This window comes from Grus americana, chromosome Z (genome assembly GCF_028858705.1).
Source record: "Grus americana isolate bGruAme1 chromosome Z, bGruAme1.mat, whole genome shotgun sequence".
NCBI classification, from domain to species: Eukaryota; Metazoa; Chordata; class Aves; order Gruiformes; family Gruidae; genus Grus; species Grus americana.
In genome coordinates, this window is record NC_072891.1 from 62,739,163 (window position 1) to 62,764,847 (window position 25,685).

General features: G+C 36.8%; 1 protein-coding gene across 10 annotated transcripts in view; it reads left to right on the plus strand.

Annotated features, from left to right (window-relative positions):
- Positions 1-25,685, plus strand: part of FER (FER tyrosine kinase) — a 186,777-nt gene that overhangs the window by 22,022 nt on the left and 139,070 nt on the right. For 9 of the 10 annotated variants that reach the window (XR_008574637.1, XR_008574639.1, XM_054809463.1 and 6 more), the window contains 5 exons: positions 1,661-1,834; positions 5,173-5,272; positions 19,936-20,119; positions 22,597-22,734; positions 23,612-23,731. Coding sequence is in view for 8 of the 10 variants with exons in the window: in XM_054809463.1 (XP_054665438.1) it covers positions 1,661-1,834; positions 5,173-5,272; positions 19,936-20,119; positions 22,597-22,734; positions 23,612-23,731 (716 nt within the window). In the remaining 2 variants the exon portion in view is untranslated. The remainder of the gene's footprint in view (positions 1-1,660; positions 1,835-5,172; positions 5,273-19,935; positions 20,120-22,596; positions 22,735-23,611; positions 23,732-25,685) is intronic. The other variant, XM_054809466.1, reaches the window with a different exon arrangement.

Here is a 25,685-nt window from a genome sequence, read left to right on the forward strand (position 1 = left end):
ATCTGGTTTAACCGATGTGTTCACTGTATGTTCTCTTTCTAGAGGGATGTAGAGAACAGGAAAATGTGCAAGTGATTTTTTTTTTTTTTTAAATGGTAAGGGAAGTTTTTGCTATGTTTCTGACTTACCCAGGTTCATTTGCTGAATTGTAAGCTAAGTATTTCTTTAGAGTACTTGTCCTGTTGAAAAATGCTTTTGCTGTGATTTTCAGGGTTGATTGAAACAGTACTTGTCTCATCAGTAATAAATCAGCCTTAAAGAAAATAGAGAACTCTGACTAAATTTTCACCTCTGAGAGCACTATTATGAACTCTTGTATAACTGCATGACCCACTTCTCTCAGACAGATGTTTAATGATGTTTTTATCCTATGCAGCTTTGCAATATGGTTTCTGATGTCATTTGGAAACTGTTCTGTAATGGAGAGGTGAAACAGTTTTCAGTCGTAGACGGAAAGCTTTAGGCCATGGCCTTTTACAACACCACACTTTAAGCAGTCTGAGATAGCTGTGTGCCAGTCTGCGGGATGTTTATGAGCTAAAGGAAAGGTTAAAGATGGTTTAATACATACAGGAGTTAACTGTCTTTTGTTTCCTTCTCTAGAATCCAGTTTACATTGGAGCATTGTCATGTAGAGATGGAAATATTATGTATATATGTTTACATATGAGAAGTAATTAAACTGCAAAGCTACCAAGCAAATTAATTTTCTAAATTTTGATCATCAAAGGTGGATTTCTGTCTTTAGTAAGAGTAAGACAAATGCTAGTAAAACTAGCATACTAGCTGCCTTAAAAACCCGATAATTGTATGGCATGTAGCCATTCTGAAATTTTAGATACAGCATAGCCTTCAGTATTGGGTAGTTATCTGTAAGGAATCTAATACTGTTTCCATCAGCAAAGTGTGACAGGGATCTTTAGGGTAACAAATGCTTTTATTTGAACTGAACTTTAATTTTGTGTTTATATATATGGCATTGAAGTCTCTCTGTTCACCTTACAGTTCTTAATCAAAATTCAAAGCCACATGCAGCACATTAAACTTCCCTGAAAACTGACTGACAGAATGGCCAAGGATGTTGTGAGAGTACAGAAAGATGTTAGGTTACTATGACAGACAAGTAACTGCTTGTGTCTCTTAACCTGTTGGCACCTTATGCTTTAATACGGGTGGCCTGACTGATGCTGTCAGTTATATGAAGCAGCTGAGAAATGGTATCTTCTTAAGCAGTAACCACTCAAATGCATATTACTGTGAGGTATTTAGACAAGAGCAGAGAAGTCAGCTTGAACAGAGCAACTGTGGCTGGGAAACAGGAGAACAAAGGGCTGTGGGGGATGTATTCCAAAAAAAGGCTGTAAAGCTTTCATCGGTGTTTAGAAGTACTAGGACAGTGCTGAACGGTGTCCATACAATGTTGTATTTTTGTCTCTGGTGCTTTTTTATAATTTTATAAGTAAGTTTGAGGCATGCTTTTGCTGTAGCAGGAAGAACTTTATTTTAGAAGATCTCAAGTGCATTTGGGTAAGTTTAAAATGCTATTTTTTTTCTGAATTGTTTTAAACAGTAATGCATCTTTTCCCGCAGTTCATGTTCATTGTTTGGTTGTTTGTAGCCCAGAATAAGTAAGTGCTTTTCTGTTCTAACTTTTTTATAGTCTTGGTTGCTTGTGGTGCAGCAAACAGAACAGCTGAGCAAAATAATGAAGACACATGCAGAGGATCTTAATTCTGGGCCTTTGCATAGGCTTACAATGATGATCAAAGATAAGCAGCAAGTTAAGAAGAGTTACGTAGGTGTTCATCAACAAATTGAAGCAGAGATGTACAAGGTATTTTATTCAACTGTGCTTTATAAATTTATTATAGTTTTGTATATTTAAAATGTAATATATTGATAGTGGATTTTCTTGGTTCCTCTAAAAGTAGTAATTTGTGGTAAAAGTAGTGATTTGTGATATGTAGAAAGCCTAGTTTAAATTTCAATTATTTCCTTGACGTTTTCTCTCCCCTGCTAGCTGACAAGGCAGAGGTGGAAAACTTTCTTCTATATGAATTTCTATGGACAGATAGCACTGGAAATACTCTTGTTCCAGTAGAGGATGTTTCTGTGTGACACTTTTCTCTTCCATTTCTCTTCCTGTTCTCATTCCACTTTAGACATCCCTGGGACCACTGAAGGCTTTTGTTAATGATGCTTTTGACAGTCCAGACTGTTTTAAGTGGGGACAAGATTCTAGTCAGTATTCTAAAATATAAATCAAGTGTAAACCAAACATTAAGGCTGAAGGTGGAACTCTTCAGGGCCTTTTCTATTACATGTCAGTTGTCCTGCTTATGTTGAAAGCACTGTATCTAGTCAGTAAAGCTGACAGAAATCACAGTTTCATTCAGATGCTCTGGGGGAAGTTTAACTGCAAATGTCAGAAGTCAGATTGATAGTCTGAAAAGTCTGCTGAGAGAAGGAAAAACACTGTTTCTTCTTTCTTCCAGCAGAGAGTTGGAGATTTGGAGTAGTGTAATTAAAATGTAACAGCTGAGTAGTATGGTACAAATGTTATGGACTGATGAATAAAAGATTCTTGGGCTGGTTATAAGAAGAACTTTAAACTAGTACTAAACATATATTAAGTTAAATATGTTGACTATAACAGGACTGCTTCCATAATATGCTAGGATCTTGGTATCTTCCCCAGGTTTTGGCTATGGGGAGTACATCCTTTTTGATGCATGATCAGTAGGCTGTCTTATCTGATAAAATTTCCAAGCCAAATAATCACTCACAAACACTTATGGATTGGTGCATCTGAAAATAATCAGGATGGAAGAAGAGGAAAAACTGGTAGCATATGTTTGAAATAATAGAGATTAAATACATACAGAATTGGAGAAATGGAAAGAGAAATGTAAGAAAGAAAGGCTAGATGAAACAACACGGCTGGAAGTTCCGGTATACTTTTAAAAGAGACTGTGCAAAACGAGGTTTTTTTCTGTTAACTTATTAACTCTAATAAAATCTCTATTAAAAAGTTTCTTTTAAAATAAGGCTTTTCCAAAAACATACAGTGCATATTGAGCACTGCCCAGATGATTAATTACAAAACAAATTGATTTTAATTAATTATGGGGTGCATGGCCATGCAAATGTTTTGCATCCTGATGAATAAGCTTGCATTGTTTTGTTTTTTGTTTTTCCCTTCCTGATTTTCCTAAGAAGCATTTGAATAGCATTCTGGTTAGATATGATATGTTCTTTCATTGTTAGCTGACATTGTTTGTTCAAAGGTTTTGTGTCACTGGAGCACTTATAGAATGGTTCCCAGAAATTCAGAATACTTCTCATGTTCTGTGGTATTATTTCTGCTTTTGTTACACACAGAAGCAAAATACTTATTATTTTCCAGGACATTATCCAAACCATGTGAACATCAGTGTGCAGTTCATATCTTCAGGATATGCTGGGGAAAAAAAGAAGTGTTTTCCTTTAGGTGAAATGCATATGTCTCATTGATTTTTATTCTAGACACCTCTGATGAGGAATCTTTTTGATAAAATTCTTAAGGACAGTGAAATACCATGTCATTTACACAAATGTAGTAAAGCTCATATCTTATTGATTTATTCCAGTTCCCATTAAGATATTGGATATTTTTTCTTTCTTCATGAAATTTGAAGAAAAAAAAGTAGAGTGCTATGCTAGTTAGATGGGCAAGACTTTTTAATATAAGAACTGGGTTTAAGATAATCCTTGACCATCTTAGTTCCTTAAGTGTTATTTGGGGACAGAGGTGCTCTTGGTTTTGTTTTGGTCTGTTGAAAGAACACAGTCTAAGAATCATTAAAATATATTTTGCAATTGTTACAAAAGTTTCTTAATACTAGTGGCCTACCTTTTATTTTCCAGTTTTCTGTAAGAGAAGCAGTTCCTTGTTATTTGTCTTAATTGTGTTCAATACTTCCTAATTTCATCTTTTTCTACATTTCTCATGGTGTCTTTATAATACAAGTTTCTCATAAAGTTACTTTTTCCTATATCACCTCTGTTAGTCTATAATAACAACAGTTGTGTGTAAAAATACAAGATGAGAATATCGGATTCATGTGGAGAAAAGTTCCTGCTGTTAAATTGAATCTTTGCACAGTTGGCCCAGAAATAGCCTTGTTGGCTGTTTGAGGAATTCCATTAAGTTTCCAGATGTTGTTCTTGAGGGTGAAAGTAGTGGTATCTGGGCCTTGCCTCATGAAAAAAGGGAGAATTGTGAACTCGGTCTTCATGCCAGCTGCAAAAGGAACAATTTTTCTGTAGAATGGACTTCCTTTTCTGCACATTCAGTGAGAGGAGCACTTGCATTAAACTAAGTTCCTCTTCCATGATTTCCCATTGTAAGTGTATTTTTCTTCTTGTCAGAGGTTTGACTTTTCTCTACTATATATGCCACCTTTTTGGTATTGTAGTGACTAGTTTGTTATTAGCTTTTGTTTGCAAGTTCATGATTGTGATTATTTCTGAACAGTGCACTAATTTTTCGCATGGTGAATGAAAGTTAGTGATAGAAGAGACAACTTTATTTTCATTTTTTGACCAAAGATGTCATGTCCAGTGGAGCTGCTTCCACTGCAAAAAGATGCCTGAGTGCTGTGTTGCACTGTAGTTTGATTTTTGTTTATTTGTTTCCTTTTCCTCATAGGGATTTATGTCTTAGATTGGTTCATGCACAGTTGCTGTTTCTTACCTGTTTGTATGAACTGTAATATCTAAAAATTCTTCTATCTTTCTTTTTTTTTTGGATGCTAAAGGAATTCCTTTCTATGCATAGAACTTTTCCATGTAGTATGATTTATTAAGCATCCTTTTGGTGTTTTTTTCCCCTTGTCATTCAAATGGAATTGTGTTTATGATAAGCTGGATTGCCTAAGCACTTTTTTCATTACACTGATCTTGATGGGGATCTCTGTTTCAGGCCTCTTATTTCATTCCATGCATTTATTGATTTTGATTTTATTACACCATGTAATATCCTATTCAGATTATCTCAAGCCAATGGAAAGTGGTAACATCCTTATTTTGAGAAATAAATCCTGTTAATTCTCTTTCACTCATGCTATGAAGTTTTGTAATATGTTGAGGATAAGTATTTTTAATACTCTTTATATTTCTGTTTTCTTAAAGGTCACAAAGACAGAACTAGAGAAACTAAAATCTAGCTATAGACAACTAATAAAAGAAGTAAATTCTGCCAAAGAAAAGTATAAAGAAGCTGTGGCTAAAGGTATGACTGACTTGTGTTAATTTTATCTATTTACTAGTGCCTTTTTCAAACCTACTAAATCTCTTACAGTGAAACAGGGTAATGTTTTTATTTTAGAGCAACTCAATTACAATATAAAAGTTCATTTACTATCTTAATTAAGACAGGATAATTGTCATCGTGTACTTGGTGATACTCTTTTTAAAAATAAAGGTTATCCCTTCTTTTAATATAAATTGTAATACTTTTAAGTTCTTCGATTATTCCTTCAGTGGATGTATTTGAAATGTAAAATTGCTCAAATGAACTGGTAATAGTAGTAAGTGGGTTGCAACTGTGTCTCATCTACGTTATAGATGCAGTGTACTTGCATCCTGTGACCTATTATGCAGTGACATCAGCATCAGTTAGTTTAGGGGACCTGACCTTTGTCAACCTTAAGCAGAAGAGGAAAGGAATTCATTTGCACACCGAGATATTTTAAAGATTTTTGGTGAATGATGTGTGATTCCTGTTGAATTATGCTAATGATTATGTAAAGGAGAGCCTTTGTTCTATGTTGTATTGAAATATCTTGTTAATAATTGTTCTTAGGTGCATTTCTAAGATTTTTTTCTTTCTTTAGAGAAATTTAATTGGATGGCAGTATATAAATACGATTCCAAGATCCATCTTTAGGTTTTTGTATGACTGCCTAAAATAAGAGTTATTCTCCTTGGTTCTGTTGGTACTATAATTCAAAGAGCAATATAGTAGCTATCAGTGCCGAGAGAAAGATATTTTTCTTTGCAAATTTGTCTAAAATGTGGAGTGGTAGCCGACATGTGAATATAATGATAAAACAGCATGGAATAAAAGAGATTATACTTAGCACTGTTTAGCTTCGGCTTTTTTTTTTTCCTTTTACAGATGTCTGTATCACTTGAAAATATAAATACATACTCAGTTGTTAATTTCATGCAGTTCCCTAGCTGTTTTCTACATATAACTTTAATTTGGTTACTTGGTTTATCCCCATGTAACTACTTAACATGGGAATGTACAGTATGTAATATGGAAAATGTAATAGGGTGCCGTGATCTTTGTATGTTCTTTTATCCCATCTTCCTGTTACAGCTCTGATCATTCTTCATTCCTGAAGCACCAAACTTTCCCATTGAAATCAAAGAGTGTTTTGACTGTCTTCAGCTGTGATGTTTTGATCTGGTTCTAATTAACTGAGTTAATATTTCTTTATATAGACAGCACACAAAAGCTGTTTTTAAGACACTTATTTCTCCTGTGTGTATTTCCTTGACTTCTCTTTCAGGCTTCCATTTAGTATTTGTCTCATTACAATTGATACTTAATTTCACTTTCCCTAACATCTTAGTGTAAATCTGTTTTAACAAACACTGACCTCCACAAGAATGTTGCAGGTTTTTCTCCCCAGAATTGCAGGATTGCTTCTTCCCTGTTGCTCCCCAGGCTGTGTTCTTGCTTACAAATATTTGTATATCAACTGCAGGTCAACCAAGCTGTTTGTATTTTTTTAATCCATGTTTTTTTCACAGGGTTTCTGAGACCTCAAGTTGTCAAACTGGTTTGTGAAGTGAACAAATTAGGGAAGTCAATTGTAATGCTTCATTATTCCAGGCATTAGTTCAGTAACTAGTGCTTATTCAAACTATATGCTATTAGGAAATACAATTCTTGTTAATACACAAACTGGTGCAGTTTTTCAGATTTCAAGAATTATTGAAAATGAAGGAACAGTGCTTACCGGAACAGTGAGAGGACATAACCAAGTGTTGGAAATAAGCTGAAAAATGTTTTGTTAAACAAAAAAAATGAAAATCTTTGGGCACCAGGTCTTGCAAGAAATGTGTTAAAAGAACCAGTCCAGGTCCATTTCTGTAAAATGCTGTTCTCAACAGACTCTGTTCCTCTGGCAAACCAAGTCTCTATCACAGTGCCTGGCCCTGCCTTTCTAGAGTTGAAGGGGACAACTATTTATTCCTTATGACATACTACTTTGTCTTTGCCCCTGGGCTTGCACATGATGATTTGTCATACTTTCCGCCAGCTAACATGACAGTCACTTTGAATCAACATGTTGGATGCTGTAATGCAAGGTTGCAGCTGTTTTCACTTTTTGATGAAAACACTGAGAGGACCTGTGGGAAGAGTAATAAGAATAAGGGTTAAGCACTGAATAATGATACTGGTTAGTTACAAGTTTTGTTTGTGTTAGTGCAATGGGAAGGCAGCTGGTAGGAATTTTTGGATAGTTTCATAGTGAGGAAAAGGGAACTGCTTTCTGAAGGATGCAGGAGCTTCCTTATGGAAGGCTTTGCGCTCTCCAGACCGGGAGAAAGATGCAAGTGTCTGAGATGCTGGCTCAGGAGCTGTTCTAGGGAACCTTCTGCTAGCACTGCTTCTGCTTGGGCATCTGGGAAGCAGTGGGACAGTTGTGTTGCGGAGGGTGCCCCACTGAGCCTTGGCTGCCACTTGGTCCTTAGGCTGGTTTGCACTGCCCTGTTGTGGCCACCAGTGTCTGCGTGCTGTCTCAATCAGAATTGACTGGTTTGTCTTGTTTGTTCTAACTCTTACCCAATTTAGTCATGCATTGCTGCTCCTTTCTGGACTGGTGATTACCATGGGAATCACAAATGCAGCCTGGTTGGTTGTTCTTAGGCATGGAGACCTCAGGTGTCAGGCACTCTAATTGGTGTTACTTAGTTGGTTGATAGCTTTTTGCTTTTTTTTCAGTCCTTAATTCTTATGTTTGTTTAATGTATGGTGAGGGAAAGCAAGGTGAGAGGGGATAAAGCCAGCAGGTTCAGTGCCTCTCTAATGTGGCATACTTCAGCAAGTGGGACAACGGACAGATTGATTCCGTTAGTCTCTTCTGGATTGGAAAGCTTTGTTTAAAAAAAAAGAAAAAAGTATGTACTGGGAATGCACAGCATGTTCCTTTGCAGAATTGCGGCATTAGGGGATGTTGGGGTCATAGGGCATGCTGGGGTCATTGGAGAAGAATATGAGATAAAAATTTACTCAATTGTTTTTCAATAATGAAATGGACAACCCTCTGAAATCTTTAGGATGTGTGATATTGAGAAAAAATGGTGTAAACCTACAATAGCGGTCCAAAATAACACTAACAGATTGTGTACAACTCTGAGCCTACAATGCTGTGCTGACGTCCGTGATGCTGAGTAACAAGGGAAATAGAGTGTGGCATGTTGATGTTGCTGCTGCAGGAAAACACATCAAAATAAAATTTATGCCAAATGATAAGGACATTGTTTGGCTAAAGAAGAAGTCACAAACCTAAAAAGTTTCTTAAATAATGGGTAAAGAACACAAAATGGAAACTGTTGCTTCCACTTAAGTTTGTTATTTCCACAATTATTTTTGTTTCTGCAGAATTGTGCATCTTTAAGTGTAGTTCAGAGTGTGTCCGGGGGTTTCTAATGTTTTCATCCATGATTTTTTTGACACTGTGTACTGCGATGTGAAAAAAAAAATAAGGAAAAATAAGAAAAAATAAGGAGTACATGAAATCATAAAGAAAAATTTGCTCTTTTCCTTACATGAAAAAAAAAAAAGAAAAGCATGAATTCTTAACCATTTAGCATCTATTTTTGAAGCTGATTTTGGTGTTAGATGTTTAAATGTGAAATAGTTGCTCTTATATCAGTTAATATTGCAAGGTGGAATGGAGCCAGTATAGCTTTGGGAGGTTCATACTGGATTTTAATACAATGTAATCTTTAGCAAAATGTACAGTTTTCATGTAAATACAGCCATTACAGGTGTTTGTTCTTGTTATCAGTTAATCACTGATTGAATGTAGGAACTATGTTGCAACATTCTTATGTGACAGAATGGATCTGAAGTAAAGGAAAAAATATATTGATTCTAAGTATTTAATTTCCTAATTTCATTTTATGGAGCTGCAGCAGCATAAAAAAAATACTGTGCCAGACTTCCCTAGGTTGACTTGTGTTCTCTGACAATGTTGTGATTTAGAGGAGACTAGAGATATTAACAGTACACCTAGCACATTATACAACATTGCATCTGCTAGAAGAATGTTTTCTGATGCCTGCAACTCTTGTGGTTTAATGCTTCAGAATTGATGTGACTTCTGTGATATGTACTGAAGTTGCATGACAGCATAAGCTATATCTATGATAAATAAGGAAGCTGTTAAAAAAGTTTTCATTAAATCAAATTATTGTCCTACTATTCGTTGTAATAGCTGAGTGGCCAGAAAATACTTTTATTAGGTGGCTGGTGCATTCATGCTGAGATGCTGGTAAAATTGTGATTATACTACTACATTTCCTGGTGGCATGTGTTGCCTTTAGTTGTTGCTGAGATCAGGGAAACTCCTAGTAGGGTATTTTTTGAGTTTATTTTTGACTGAAACTCTCATATTGTTAAGACAAAACACATAACACTGGCTCAACTAGTCTGTCTTACTGTCATCAGCAGGCTGGATGCATTTCAAATGAATACCCTATTGTAAGTGTTTCAACTCGTAGACACTACCCGTGCTTGCAAGGGCTAGGGTTGTTTCCTGTGTGTAAAATAAGGCTTATAGAGCAGGAAATCCTCAGGAGTGCAGAGCCCAGAGATCTTGGTGACTTCTTGTGGAGTGTGGGACCAGCTTGGGCATATTGTTTTCACTCAACATGGACATGCACTCCCAGGATGTGCTCTCCTCAATCCTCATAGACCAGCACTCATAGGTTTGAGAGAATTTAGTAGTGGTGCTTACTAGCTCAAAAATCTGACAGCAGTTCAAAAGATTGCACTTTAATTTTTGCTAGTTTTACACTATGTTATTTGTTTATCTTAACATTAAGCAGATAACTTTATTGAACTAATTCTTAACTCAGAACTTTAGATCTGGTATTCTGTAAATTTGAAATCTGTATGTATATACAAATATATATACAAAACTAGTTGTTATTTTCAGTCATTAATTTGTTTAATAAGGTTTGGGGAAAACTTCTTATCCTCTTCTCAGAAGTAAGTTGAATGGAGGAGAGAGTGGGCGATTTTATTTCTTGGAGAAACACATTCATGTAAGCCTCTGGCAAGACATAAAAGGAAAAAAAGTCCCTAGAGATTAAAAGCCAAGATCCTGTCTTCTTTCTGTCTATCTTTGTAATTTTGGTCTTGTGAAACCCATGTTAATTAAGAGCATTGCATTTGCATCTCTTTATTTGAAGGGTGATGGTAAGACTGTTCACTCACTAAATTTCTGAGTTTGCTTCCTGAGACGGAACAAACAGTCAAAGCCATCCTAGTTTAGTTGCAGCAGTTTGCATAAAAAATACTTTGTAGATCAGTATAAATTATTTATAAAGTCTCCTGACTTTGGGGCACAATATAAGTGGGGAGAGGAGTGGCTGGAGAGCAGCCCTGCAGAAAGGGATCTGGCGGTGCAGGTCGACAGCAGCTGACTATGAGCCAGCAGTGTGCCCTGGCAGCCAAGAGGGCAAACTCCATCCTGGGGGACGTCAAACACGGCATAGCCAGCCAGTCAAAGGAGGGGATTGTCCCGCTGTATTTAGTGTTGGTGAGGCCTCACCTTGAGTGTTGTGTGCAGTTCTGGGTCCCATCATTTAAGAACGTTGTGAAGGTCCTTGAATGCGTCTGGAGGAGGGGAACACAGCCAGTTGAAGGGCTGGAAGGCATGTCCTGTGAGGAGCAGCTGAGGACTTTGGGTTTGTCTAGTTTGGAGGAGAGGAGGCCGAGGGGTGACCTCGTTGCTCTCTACAGCTTCCTGAGGAGGGAGGTGGAGAGGGAGGTGCTGAGCTCTTCTCCCTGGGATCCAGTGATAGGACATGTGGCAATGGTTCAAAGCTGCACCAGGGGAGGTTCAGACTGGGCATGAGGAAACATTTCTTTACTGAGAGAGTGGTCAAACACTGGAACAGGCTTCCTAGAGAGGTGGTCAATGCCCCAAGCCTGTCAGCGTTTGAGAGGCATTTGGACAATGCTCTTAATAACATGCTTTAACTTTTGGTCAGCCCTGAAAGTCAGGCAGTTGGACTAGATGGTCATTGTAGGTCTCTTCCAACTGAAATCTAATCTATTCTGTTCTAAAGGAAGTGAACCCAGGCTCAGAATGGGAAACAATGCTTCAAAAGTTGTGTCACTGGGTAAAAGTTGTGTCATTGGCAGTTTTCTTGGAATCAGTAAGAACTATCACGAGGAAATAATTTTCATAATCAGCTATGGTATTTACATGTGCGTAGTGTTACATGAAATAATGAGTTTAAGCAGGTAACTTGGGTCAGGAAGGTCCCAAAATCAGTTAAATGGGTGATTTATCCAGAATAATCCACTATAAAGCAAGTTCTTCAAGCTGTCTTTCCTATTCAGTGATGAAGACTTGGGAAGTTGAACAAACTATGAGGAAATGCTTAATAGAAGAAATGGAGGAATTAGAGAGTTGCCTCCAAAAGCAGGGAGCAATAATTTTTTCTCAAGAATATGTTCTTCAGTATTGTGAATCAATTACCTGAATATACATAGTTACATTGGCTTGATATATCACTGTAAAAGTATCAAGGTTTTAAAATTATGTGCTTTAATTTAAAAAGTGCCTAGTCCTTACCAAAATTCACTTAAGAGAAAGATCATGCTAGGGTCCCACTTGTATTCCCTCCACATATCAGTCTGGGGAAGCAGATTTAAGTCAAGCTTTAGGATTCTTTTATGTAAAAATACTTTATTGCTTTAAAAGTGTTGTTAGAAGAAGACCTATTGGTCATCTCAATCATGAGTATAAAGAATGTGTTCAGTAGAACAATGCAAACAAATAATATAAAGGAATATTCTTTTCCAGGCACAATGAAATAATGCTTTGTGAAAATGTGTGTCTCCAGAGTTGAAATAAATAAGGAAGTGACTATATGAGAGGTTTGTTATTGATAAACAAATGTGAAGACAGAAAAATATTCAGAAATTACCTCTGTTATTGAAAATGCTGAAAAATATGTAGATGAAAAGATAAACGCTGTTCTGGGAAATATTTGAAAAACTGCTATCATAAACCTTGGGAAACGTCTAATAGATCACTATATGCATTGACAGCTTTATACTTTAGAGCTGATGGTTACAAAAATGAAAGATTCTAAAGCAAATAAAGGAAGAAGTGGTTTTTTTCTGTCCGAAACATTACTATATGCTGAAGATTTGTGTATTTTCTCAGAGAAGGATTGTTGCTTCATTAAAAAAAAGAAAAAAAAAAAGCAAAAGCCCTGATACTCCGTCTTTTTTTCCATTTTAAAATTTTCTGAAATCAGAGTTGTTGTAATTCTTTGTATTATAACCTCACTAGAGTATCACAGCATTTGAAGTCAAGCTTCTTGGCTTTTACTGGGAGCCTGTGCTGTCTTTATTCCTAACCTATAAGCTCTCCATCGGCTTCTCATACATGCTCAGGCAGAGCTCCATGCACTCCAGCTGTTCTCTCACATAAAGGGCATGCCCTCTCCTTGTCTTCCTGGCCTGTCTTTCCCCAAGAGCCCGCATCTCTCCATTGCAATGCTCCAGTCATGGGAGCCATACCACCATGCCTCCACAATCCCGACAGGGTCATAGCCCTGCAACTGCACACAGATCTCTTAACTCATCATGTTTATTCCCCCTGCTGCATGCAGTAGTGTACAGGCACTTCAGTATGGCACCCCAGCATGTTCAGTTCCTGGAGAGGATTTGGGGAGATTTTTTCCACAGTGGTGCTTTGTAGGAACCTCCTTGCCCACTTGCGAGTGCTGGAGGTGGTTCCACCCAAGACCCATTTTGCTGGCTTTGCGATTCATTTCCATCACACCACCCCATGCCCTTTGCTCAGCAATCTTGTCCATTGCTCCCTCAGGACCGCAGGTCATACTCTCCCTTCCCCGTCATTCCTAGTTTAAAGCCCTCCTAATGAGGGCAGCCATTCTATGGGCAAAAATGGTTTTACCCTGCTTAGTAAGGTGCTTCCTATCTCCCAAGCAGATGGTGGTCTACAAACAGGGTCCCATGGCTGTAAAATCCAAAACCCTGTTACCAACACCAGCTCCACAGCTCCTTATTGACCTGTATTGTCAGTGCCCTCCTCCCACCCTTTTCCTCACTGGCAGGATTAAGGAGGACACCATGTGGGCCCCCATGCCCTTGATGGCCTTCCCTGGAACTCTGTAGTCACTTTGGTCCTGTCCAGGTTTCCCCTGGCAATATATTGTGCCCACATTTACTATAACATTGCCTCTGCTGTTTTTCCCTACATTTACCCATACACACAAATTTGGGTGGATTTGCTTTTTCTGATTCCTGAACTACAGAGGCAGTTATGTGAATTCTTGACATACATTCTTGTCTGTACACGACTGTAGTTCTGCTGCTTTTCTGTTCCCACAGTTCTAGCATATTTAAGGCTTCTCACTGTGTTTCTATTGGGAGTATATAACCCTCTATTGTCATTTCAGGTGTGTCTCTACTTTTGAGACTAAATTAAATTATTTTCAAAAACTGGACTTGTGTAATAAAATTATACAATTTTATAATTTTTTATCTTTGTCAGATGGACATGGGTTTCTTCTTGGGACAGCATTCACTGTGCACTAAAGCCAAAGTTCATGTTTCATTGCCAGGAGCTATAAATCCAGACAGTTAATTCATCTGTTGTGGGCTAAGCCTTTACAATGACCTCCATTGCCTCTTTTATGAATACTTTGTCTTCACTTCCAAATGGCTGAAGGTCATACCTATTGGTATCACTAAATTTCCCAAGAGTGAGAGGCAAGGGGCAGTCCTTCTTGAAATACCATAACATTGGACTCCAGACAGAGTCTTTTTCTGAGATTTATGAAAACTGGACAAGAAATTCTTTCTAATTGTCAACATTCCAAAATGTGCCTAAGTCTGACAGATTTAAGTTGTTTTCACAAACTATTTAGTATTTCAATTATACCTCTTTAAAAAGCAGTTATGATATTTATTGTCTTTTAAGAGCAAACACTTAAAGATGCAAAAATTTAAGAGAGCATCTCAAGTGTGAATACATGTTTAGATGTTGACAAGTTTTTAGCCTTCTGTCTCTTCGCAAGTTTTTGTTCTTTAAATTTTTTTCCTCCTTTTCTGTCCTCAAAGGTCCCAAAGAAACTAATCAAATAAAAACAAAGCAAACTTAAGAACAAATAGCTTAATAACTGATACTTCAGGAGGTGATCTTGACAGTTTTTCTTACCATTGTTGCAAAGCAACACAAAGAGAAAAAGATATAATCTTTCTGTAGAGTGGGATGTCATTAATATAGGGTTTTGTCTGAGCTGAAATGCTGATTATTGTTATATTTGCAATGAAACAGAAGTTCAGGGCTTATGTTAGCGTGTATCCATTGGAGTATAGTGTTGAGCTTTTTGGCTTGCAGCTGATCTACAACATAGACATAAAGAAATAATTTATTTCTGCATTCAGTTTTGGAATTCTTCATGACATTTTTCTGTAGTTAGCCAATCCATAATGTTTCTGTTTGAGCTCTTGGTTTTTCAATGTATGCTGTTTCTCTTTGAAAAAAATAGATCTTTAAGAAAATAATTTTGTCCTTTGGGCATTTACTTGCCCATAAGATTTAGTTGAAGGGCTGTAACTAAAGCAGCTTAACTGCAATTTTCTGTTGTAGAAGCAACAACAGTAGATATAAGCTTCAGTCATTATTTTAACCTATGCTATCATTAAGCTGGATTTGAAATCTGAACAGCTAAGTTTGTGCTGAGTCTTGGCTTGAGTCTTCAATGTCACGCTACAGGTAACCTTCAGGAGGTGGATCCTGGCCCTAGGTGAATTAGTGGGTGCTTTACGCTGTGTTCCACAGAGTCAGAATTTTGCTGTTTGAATAAAATGTCAAAATCTGTTATGCAAATTTGAAGACCTCGTAAGTGTTAACTTTTACTGAAATCAGTGATAACTAAATGTAGTGAACATATGGGGGAATATGAGCCTTGACTTCAACAAACCAGAAAAAGTTGTCAAGGGGTAAAAACCTGAGCTTTTCAGTGTAATTATTTCTTTTTAATCCAAAATGTGTATGAAAGTTTTCCATATTTGCAATATTTATTTTCTGAAAGTCAGTTTCTTTGAGACATCATGCTTATTTAAAAAAAGATGAAGTGAACATTATGAGCTGAAATTTTTTTCAGTTGGTCTCAGTTGGTTATCTTATACAGTTTCAGTTCTTCCATTCTAGGTGAATATATTAGGCTACAAGAGACTAATACAATTGCAAGAGCTTTGGAATAGCAAATCTGCCTTTTTAACAGAAAATACCCTAAAACATTTTTTTCTGAATGGGTCTATTGTACTTCTGTATGTACTGAAATCTTAAAAGGGTTTTTATTAGAAATTGAAATACCTGACTCTCTAGAATATTTTAAAAAGAATGCCAACCTTTTCTTTGCAAATGTCAAGCTTTCATAATTGAATTTTGCAAGGTTCATAATACTGTTTATGGTGTGACATTGTATACACAGTTTTTATAAACATGAAACAGTTTTGTCAACAACTGATGACAGTAGAATGATAATTAGATCTATTTATGAAATTCATTATACAGATAAAGAAAATCGGATGTTTTCCTCTGTGCTAATTGACATGTAGAACAACTGTGTACTCTGCCTCACTGCGTTTTGCTGCTTTAAAAAATAAATTACAATACAGAAATAATAATGTAGCTGTGTTTCTTGTATTAATTATAGGTCCAAAGGCTGTATTTAGAAGTTGAATGTATATGATAATTTGATTTATTTTGCAATTAGTTGAGGTGGTGTCTGTATAACAAAGGAATCTAGTCCTCAGGGCAGATAGAAGAATAGGATAGTTTAGCCATTAATGAGGTTTGTGAAAGAGAGATCATTCTGATAAGTCTCTAGTCATGTGGTTGTGATAATTTTTAGTGTAAATTTTCAGTTTAGTTTAACTGTTGAAGGCTGTTTGTTGTGGTTCATACGTCAGAAGCCTGTACTGGTAGTACACAGTAAAATTTGACATATGCTGATTTCTGGTAAGCTGAAAGCTGATGGGGGATGTATTTTAAAGATATGCATGGACAAGTTGTAGTTTTTAAGCACTTAAACTATGACATATGGAGATAATTGTGGATTATGTAATCTAGAGCATGCTTGAGTAGGAGTGGCCAAACATACGATAAACCCAGGAGATAATGCAACATTTCTCCCTCTGCTACTTCTTTGTCTCCCTCTTCCTGTTTCCCTGGCCAGTGTATCTCCGAAGGGAATGGCCCAGGGCAAGCAAAACTTGGTGCTTCCAGCTCTGTCTTCCAGCTACTTTGTCCTCTCCTCTTTCATCCAGTTTCTATACTGTAACTACTACTTCACGTCTTCCCCTCCAAACTCTTCAGTCACATTCTGTTACTTCCCCATGTTCACATGCCTCTCATTCTCCAGAAAGACCCTATATTGTGTATATCTTGGTCTGCAGATGACCAGGTTGAAGCTGTAGCCTACTGTATTTAGAAGCTGAGTGTATACAATACTTCCATTTATTCTGAAATTGGTTGAGTGTTCAGCTGAGAAATAATGTATATAGAGGAGGAATTTAGTCCTCAAGGCAGATGTGAAAATCGGATTGTATACCATGACATTATATTGGTACACTGGTGTCAGATTTGCACATGTTTTGTGGTGTCTAACTTCTGGGGTGTTATTCTGGGCATGATGTGTTGAATTATTTTTTTCCTTCAAATGATCTATATCTAATTTAGAAATAAAAAGCGCAATGTTTTTATGTTTTAGTGAAATAAAAAAATACAGTCTTCCCATGAAACGTGAGTTTTAATTGTTTGCTGAAACAAAACCTGTTATCTCTGGCAAAAGTTTTAGACAGTTGAGATTGTTCTCTCCAGAACAGTTTTACAGAAATTTTGAAAGTGGATTGTTTCATTAATACCTAAATGAAAAACACTTGTCTGGTGACAGCTCTGAAGGTGTGTTTTGTCTTTGTTGTGCAGAGTAGCTATGTTCATTTAGCTAAACCATAGTGTAAGAAATCTGCACCTTCCACATACAAAATTAGGTCAGCAGTTAGATTGTTTTCAATTAAATGACAGATATAATATCCTTTTAAAGTAATTTTTATTACTGTGTGTTAGCTGGCAGCAGCAAGGTAACATTGGTTCCTCTATTTGCTTCCTTCAGACAACATCATCATCATCTTTATCACCTCATGTATCAGGACCCAACTGATATTCCTGGGGCACTTCATTGAGTGCCTGCTTCCTCCTGTGAAAATTAATCATAATATTTCAGCTAAAACTTTCTCAAGTTCCTTTAAAGTTCCAGAGCTACACACCATCCAGTCCTCATAATTTCTTTGTATTTCATTTATTCTCTAACCTCTTCTTCTGACACCTCAGAAGAGGAAGACTCATCGACTCTTTCAGAAAGAGACATTTCAGCCTGGAAATCTCTGAAGGTCTTTCATAGTGAACACAGATGCAAAAAAAAATAATTTTTTTCCCCACCAGCTCCTTTTATATAGTGGCTGTCCTTTACGTTTTCTGACAAGCTTGCCAACTCCAATGTTATGAAAGAGAATTTGTTACTGTTTTACAAGTTCTTCCATCAACTTTTTTCGACATGCCTTAATGCGTTTCTGTATTTTAATTTATTTGAGTTCACAGTCCTTTGTGTGTTCTTCATATGACAGAATTTCAGCTTTTCAAGGTCTGCTGTCAAGCTCCTGTTCTGCCACTTAGCTATGAATGCTTCCTTTTTCTTTTTTCTCAACTACTTTGTGATAGGTGGTAGAAAAGTTGAAATACAATCTTTTTTATTAGTTAAATTATTTTAAGGTTAATAAGACATATAGTGATCTGAATGAGATTGGTTTAATTAGCATATGTTTATCTGTGCAGGTAATTGTGAATCTGCACTTGATAATTGCAGATACATGAATGATTTAAAATGCCTTTAGTTCCTGAAAAATAATGAGGCAATTCATAAATATCAAGAAGATAACAAGCATATGAGTAAAAGCTTATGTGTCTCAGTAAGAAATCATGTTGAAATAATCTCGTATCTTTTTATGGCAAGGGCAATGCATGATCAAGTTGAAAATACCCTAGTAAAGATGCAAAACTGTTTGCATAAAGCTGCTTGGAGAATCGTTGTTAATGAGGTCCTGTCAGAATAATGTATCCTATGAGAAATTGCAGGATATATGTTGAGATTAGGTTTGGGTGGTCTTTCACTGTTTCATAACTTTGTTTCAGAGTGTGTTTATTAAATTCCCAGACATAACTATACCTTAAAGGGATTGAAAGTGCACCGAAGGGCAGCTGTAGAGTTAAAAATAATTTGATAAACTGAGAGATGAGTCTCAAAAAAAATAGTGTAACTTGGCAGGATCAGATGCCAAAGCAAAAGTAATCAATGATGTCATGTTTGTATGGTATTCAAAAAAGACCTACTTTTTTTTTCTTTTCCGTCTTCTTTTTTTATGAACTAGAAGTATCTAGAATGTAAAGTTATTCTTTGGCTTTGAGCCTTGACCGAAGTTGCATTTGTGTAAGATTGTGAACTAGTCAACTGCAAAAAGACAACAGGACTTACAAGGGAAGACCTGTTGGTCCTTTACTATGAAGTTTAGAAGATCGGGCAGAAGAGGAGAGTATGTAGTCTAATATGTAAAAGATGGATTGCAGAGGATGCTAGAATCTCTTTTTTTCATACCCATAGCACATATGAAGTAAGGAAGGGTTTAATTTAAAGCAATAAAGATTTACATTGGAGAGTGAAGGGGCAGGGGAGGTGGGGAAATGCTTTCAGCTGGCGTATCACTGGACCTGAATGGTACTAGGAAGCTGCAAAGTTATCTGTCATTGGAGATCTTAGGAAAGTCATAAAAACATATGCCACATAGTTGTCCAGTCACTATGGCAAAGAATAGAATAGGTGACTTCTTGAAGTACCTTGTAGCTCTCAGGTTCAGCACTGAACTGGTCTTGTCAGCATGAACTTGAGGACTTCTGGTCTCTAGTAGCATAGAGCTGAGATTGTAGAGCCAGCCTCCTGATAAGGATACCAACAGTCATAAGGAAATGTTAAGTTGTAGCAGAGAAGCTGCCCATTTTGGACAGAAGTAATAGTCTGAAATTTCAGCTACTCATATGTAGCCTGTACCATTGCTTTATTGGGATGATATGTAGCAATAGAATTTTTTGCTCCCAATAAATGACAAATTTTTAATGAATCATGGATGTGACCTAGTTGGACATCTCTTACTTTCTTCATTAAAAATGTTTGTTTGCTCTGAGGCAAATAAAATATTAGCTTTTTCATAGTCACATGTATGAATTTTGTTCTTTATTCTTCATAGTTACGTTATTTTTATACCTGTGTATATAGTGGTGTTCATATACTTTTAGATAAAGCATTGTCACATTTCTGCTCAAAGAAGATACAGCAGGTTTTTTTAATTAGAAAACCAAGACATTTGGTCTTACTAATGACCTAAACCAGTCAGTTTTTACCTTCTTGAGAGAAGTACCTTGAAAAGACTACTGTAGAAAAAGGTGCAAATTTACCATAAATCTACGAGATTTATGTCATCTGCAAGTTTGTATACTTTTAAATCACCACGTGCATTTGTCTTTTTTTGTTTTCTCTTAGGAAAGGAGACTGAGAAAGCCAAAGATCGATGCGATAAAGCCACTATGAAGCTTCATATGTTGCATAATCAGTATGTCTTGGCACTGAAAGGAGCACAGTTACATCAGCACCAGTATTATGATACTACACTTCCTCTGTTACTTGATTCACTACAGAAGATGCAAGAAGAAATGATTAAAGCCCTGTAAGACGTATTCTTACATATTTTTAACTTGCGGAATTTTATATGTGTAGTATTATGTGAAAGTAATAAACTGTGATTAATTAATTGTATATCAAAGGATAACGAAGAAGGATGTTTTCATCTTTCAATTGACAATAAGTGTGCATAGAAAAGTCTATCCAAATAATGCAGACAGTAGTTTTGAGTGGTTACTTAAACATTCTAGCAAGACACTATCTTCTCATAAAACTTTAAAATCTTACAGATTAACTGCAGTGTTTATAGCTGAGCTGATGCTTTGTCCTTCAGCTGGTGTACTATGGCAAGTTTGTTGCCTCTCTGGTAGTCTTATTTTTATGAAATTCCACCAGTAACGAATTTGATTTAAACTGGCCAACTGTCTCGAAAGTCATTGTGGAGGAGGGCCAAGCAGATGCATGGTTAATCGTATGTGTAGGAGAAGTAACAGGTTCATGTAAACCTGATCTCACTGTAAAGAATCCAACCTTAAAAATAAAATTACCTCTTTCCTGAAAGATCATTTTTTACGTCATTATAGAAAATGTGCAAACTGATGCTCTCGGAGAACAGACAATGAGAAGTTTAAGCCCTCTTTTCTGGTTTGTAACCACCATGCTGCCTCTTTGTCTTTCCTGAAGAAAGAATAGGAGTTCATTAGGGAGTCTTTTCTGTGAGTCTTTTTCTGTGGTGTTATTTAAATCACTTAGCCTAACAGAAAGGGCAATTACTTTTTTTGGTAGGTATCATTCATTTAGATGTGAGGCACTTGTCTTTAACTCACTTTCTTACCTTCTCTGAAGTCTATATTCATCTTGACTTCAGCACAGAGGAAGTGAGGGAGAGTTGTGGATTTCACACTTTACAAGCTTACGTGGTGCAGACACCATTAACTGCCTTATGCAGTATCATAGTAATTCCTTTAATTCTTGTGCAGGTATTGAAATGAAATAGACCTTTGTAGTAGTCTCTGTACAGTCCTTTTAATCTTAATTTTGTATGTAAAATCACAGCAAAAGGGTGCATTAAATTTGTATGCTGTAATTAAAGTGATTTTTCTGAATTGTGAGATATGAAAATTCAATGAAGAGTTTTATGATGGAGCAAGAACCTATTGAACCCACTCACCTTTGCTATATCTGGAGTAAAAACTTGTAAAAAAATATTTTTGTCACTACCTAGACTTTTTTTGTGCGATCCGAATGTATTGGAAAATTACTTCTTTCTAGTATCTTTCGTATACAAAAAGAAGTGGTGATTTCAGATGTAGAGCTTGGTGTGGCCATCTGTGTGAAGCATACTTCCTTAATAATCCTGATTTTGCAGATGAATTAGTTTGGTAAACTTGAAGAAGTATAGATTAATATTGCTAATGACTTTTTTTTGGGGGGGGTAATTGACATAGATTCTCTTTCTACTTGGTATGGCATTGCTGTAGTTGACATTCACCTATCGTCACACTCTGAACTACTTTCTGGAACATTTTCACACATGTTGTTCACAGGCAAGGCAAGATTTAATGCTTTCTCTTGTCTGTTTTCTCCTCAGAAACAGTATTGAAAAATCCAATCACATAACTGTTTTTGTAGAGTAAATCTTACTTGAGATCTTATCCACGAAAAATCTATTGATACTTTTCCTCTCCATGTTCCTTTGGGCTGGCCAAAATTCATCAGTATTTTAAGAAACCTCACCATGCTTCAGAGCCTGGGAACCTAACAAGTTTGTCAAAGATAAAAATGAAATAGGAAGTGATGATGAAGGATCATTTATGAAAAGCTAAGAGTTAAAGAGAATAGGAAGGTGTTCTGAGGATGTGTCACTGGATGCTATTAAGAGCAGTGGCACAATATTAGCTATTCCTTTACTGTTCCCTATTCACTTGTTTTTTCCCACTCTTGGAAGCAGGTAAAGACAAGGCTGGGTGGCTTGTATTTTCTTACAGGAACTTTTTGCTTGATTTTATTTTTTCTTGTAAATATATGCTAACTTGTGATTTATGCATATTTTTGCCTGAATGACCAAATGATAAAAGAAATATATGCAAGAAGATAGTTAACCAAGAAAACCAGTTTCTAAAGGAAGTGCGCACTATTTTGTGACTCATTTTGCCTTATGCCAGAATATTTTGTCAGTCAGAACATGAAAAGCTTTAGTGAAGAATAGCGTCATCAATGAGCTGTATACACTCCTTTTACTTATAATCTCTACAGTTTTTAGTTTAGCCACTCTGTATGTAGATGCGCTGAAATCAATACAAGGAGCATGGTCTTAGAGACTTCTCACTCATAGCCAGTCTTTAAAGAAAAGGCCACAGTTGATCTGTTATTTCTTTGAGTAATATATTGTCTTATTTTTTCCCTTTTTAGCCAGTTGCAACAAGAGTTTGTAGAAACAGCAAATTGAAAGTTTGAAGCATCTTCAATTCCATCTATGCCTTCAGTGCCATGTTATACACTAGAATTTTTTTTCCTCTCTAGAAAAGGAATCTTGGATGAGTATAGCCAGATCACCAGTCTTGTTACAGAAGAGATTGTGAATGTCCATAAAGAGATCCAGACCTCGGTTGAACAGATAGACCCTAACTCTGAGTATAATGACTTCATAGATACTCACAGGTATGCATTTTCATCTTGGTATGCAAGTTCATTTTTTTCTTGAGAAAACCCTGCACTAAACTGCAGCACTGCTTAAGTGATCAGAGTTGAATTTGTTTGTGTTTGGTTCCTTTTACATTGTTATTTGTAAAGCTTTAATCCTAGTTTGAAAATTGTTTCACTTGCATGTACAGAAAGCTAGCTGGAAGCCAAGTTTTTCACCTGACTGTTTCTTTAACCATCCATCTCCAGTTACCGTTATTACATGTGAAGAGCTATAACTTTGGTGCTGAAAGGAGACTATACATGACAGTCCAGGTTCAGTGTGAGCTAATTTACTGTATATTTGGATGCAGTTTGCATTCTGGGCTAAACTAAGTTTCTCTGGTTTATTTCTCTTATTGCCCAAATTCTAGTTTAAAGTGAACTCTAGCTACCTCTGTGTACTCTGCAGTTATTGCAGGTTGAGCAGTGCCTGATACTACAGAGTATGCAGATAATGCAAGAAAGTTTTTTACTTTAAAAATAAACTGTATTTGCCATGTATTGAACTGTTACTGTGTATATGCAGAAATAGTCCTATGACTGTTATCAGGTGCAGGATTATAGGAGGCTCACCTAAGAGTGAACCCATTCAGATTGATACTCCTTGAAAACCTTGGTTATGCTGTGATCTTGATTCAAAGAATTATATGCCATTTTATTATCTGGTATGATTTTAAAACTATGTTCTTTATTCAGAGGAAAAAGAATATATGTCCAGTTGCTGCCTTTTCTTTCATATGTAATTTTAACTATATTCTAGTTATTAAAATAATTCAAATGTAATTATTTGCTTTATGATCTACTCAAAGATACATGTTAACTTTGAAAGCATAACATTTATTTACTAAATTAGGTCATCAGAAGTTGTTGAACAAGAAATAGAGTTTGATACGTCTTTACTAGAAGAAAATGAAAATCTTCAAGCTAATGAGATCATGTGGAATAATCTAACAGCAGAAAGTTTACAAGTTATGTAAGTCTTTCTTTACAAACCTTTCATCCTTTGGAAATGCTGTTATACATTATATCTAGGTTCACTTAGATCATTGCATAGCTGTGTCCTCATTTTTGAGGTCTGGTTTCTGAAAATAATATTTTCACTCTATGAACTCTTTTCCATGCTGGTTTTATTGTTCCTTTGCACAAAATACTCCTCCCCAGTCCCCTCAAAAACTTGCCAGCACTTTACACAAATTCACAGATTGCTAGAGGTTAGAAGGGACCTCTGGAGATCATGTAGTCCAATCCCTCTGCTAGAGCAGAATCACCTAGAGCAGGTTGCACGGAATTGCATCCAGGCAGGTTTTGAACATCTCCAGAGAAGGAGGCTCCACAACCTCTCTGGGCAGCCTGTTCCAGTGCTCGGTCTTCTGAGCACTGGAACAACTTCCTGTATTCCAGTTTGTGCCTGTTGCCCCTTGTCCTGTCACTGGGCACCACTGAGAAGAGTCTAGCCCCTTCCTCTAGGCTTCAGATATTTGTAAGCTAAGATATTGCTAAGACCCCCTCTCAGTCTTCTCTTCTCCAGGCTAAACAGACCCAGCTCTCTCAGCCTTTCCTCATACGAGAGATGCTCCACTCCCCTAGTCATCCTCGTAGCCCTCTGCTGGACTTTCTCCAGTAGTTCCCTGTTCTTGTACTGGGGAGCCCAGAACTGGACACAGTACTCCAGATGTGGCCTCACCGGGGCAGAGTAGAGGGGGAGGATAACCTACCTCGACCTGCTGGCCATGCTCTTCTTAATGCATCCCAGGATACCATTGGCCTTCTTGGTCACGAGGGCACACTGCTGGCTCATGGAGAGCTTGCTGTCCACCAGGACTCCCAGGTCCTTCTCCGCAGAGCTTCTACCCAGCAGGTCAACCCCTAACCTGGTATTGGTGCCTGGGGTTGTTCTTCCCTAGGTGCATGACCCTACAACTTGCCCTTATTGAATTTCATATGGTTCCTCTCTGCACAATTCTCCAGCCTTTCCAGGTCTCACTGAATGGCAGCACAGCCTTCTGGTCTGTTGGCCACTCCTCCCAGTTTAGTATCATCAGCAAGTTTGCTGAGGGTACACTCCATCCCCTTGTCCAGGTCATTGATGAATATGTTGAACAAGGCCGGACCCAGTACCGATCCCTGGGGCACACCACTATCTACAGGCCTCCAACTGGACTCTGCGCTGCTTATGACAAAATCCTCTGGGCTCTGCCATTCAGCCAGTTCTCTACCCACCTCACTGTCCACTCGTCTAACCCATGCTTCCTAAGCTTGGTAATGAGGATGTGATGAGAGATGGTGTCAAAAACCTTGCTGAAGTATATATTCCTCTCCTTGACAGTTAATTTATACAATGCCCTAAATCCATCATGAATCCTCCTTGGGAACATACTGATTCATCTTCCCAAAAGTGTTTCCACATTTAGTACTCTAGGAAGAATATTGAAATCTTTTGATGAAACCACTGAGTACAGTTATGTAGTCAGTGATCTAAAATGCCATGCAGAATATTTTCATGAATATATTTATTTCATTAGTTTTGTGTTTGCTATTGTTTTCCAAAGGAAAATCTTATTCATTATTATAACCTTTAAAATGCATTAATAACTAACACAGATGTAGCTGTTGTATTGCATTTCATGGAGCTTTTAGCTATTCAGGGTGATAAACTATCTCTCTCTGTATTTTGTTAATATATTGCCTATTTAAATCTTTTCATTACTTTTACCAACTTCACCTTTAATCATTTGTTACTGGGGAACAAATCTCCTGCTGAGGTTATTATGTTCTTGTTCTTCTTACCAGCCTTAGCTTGTGATGTAAAATGGTATGATGGAGTCACTTGTGAGATTGCAACTATTAATTGTACCTTTTTTTTTATATCGATCATAGCAATTTAAAATGGAAAATTCAGAATTGTATAGGTTGATGATGTTTTTGTT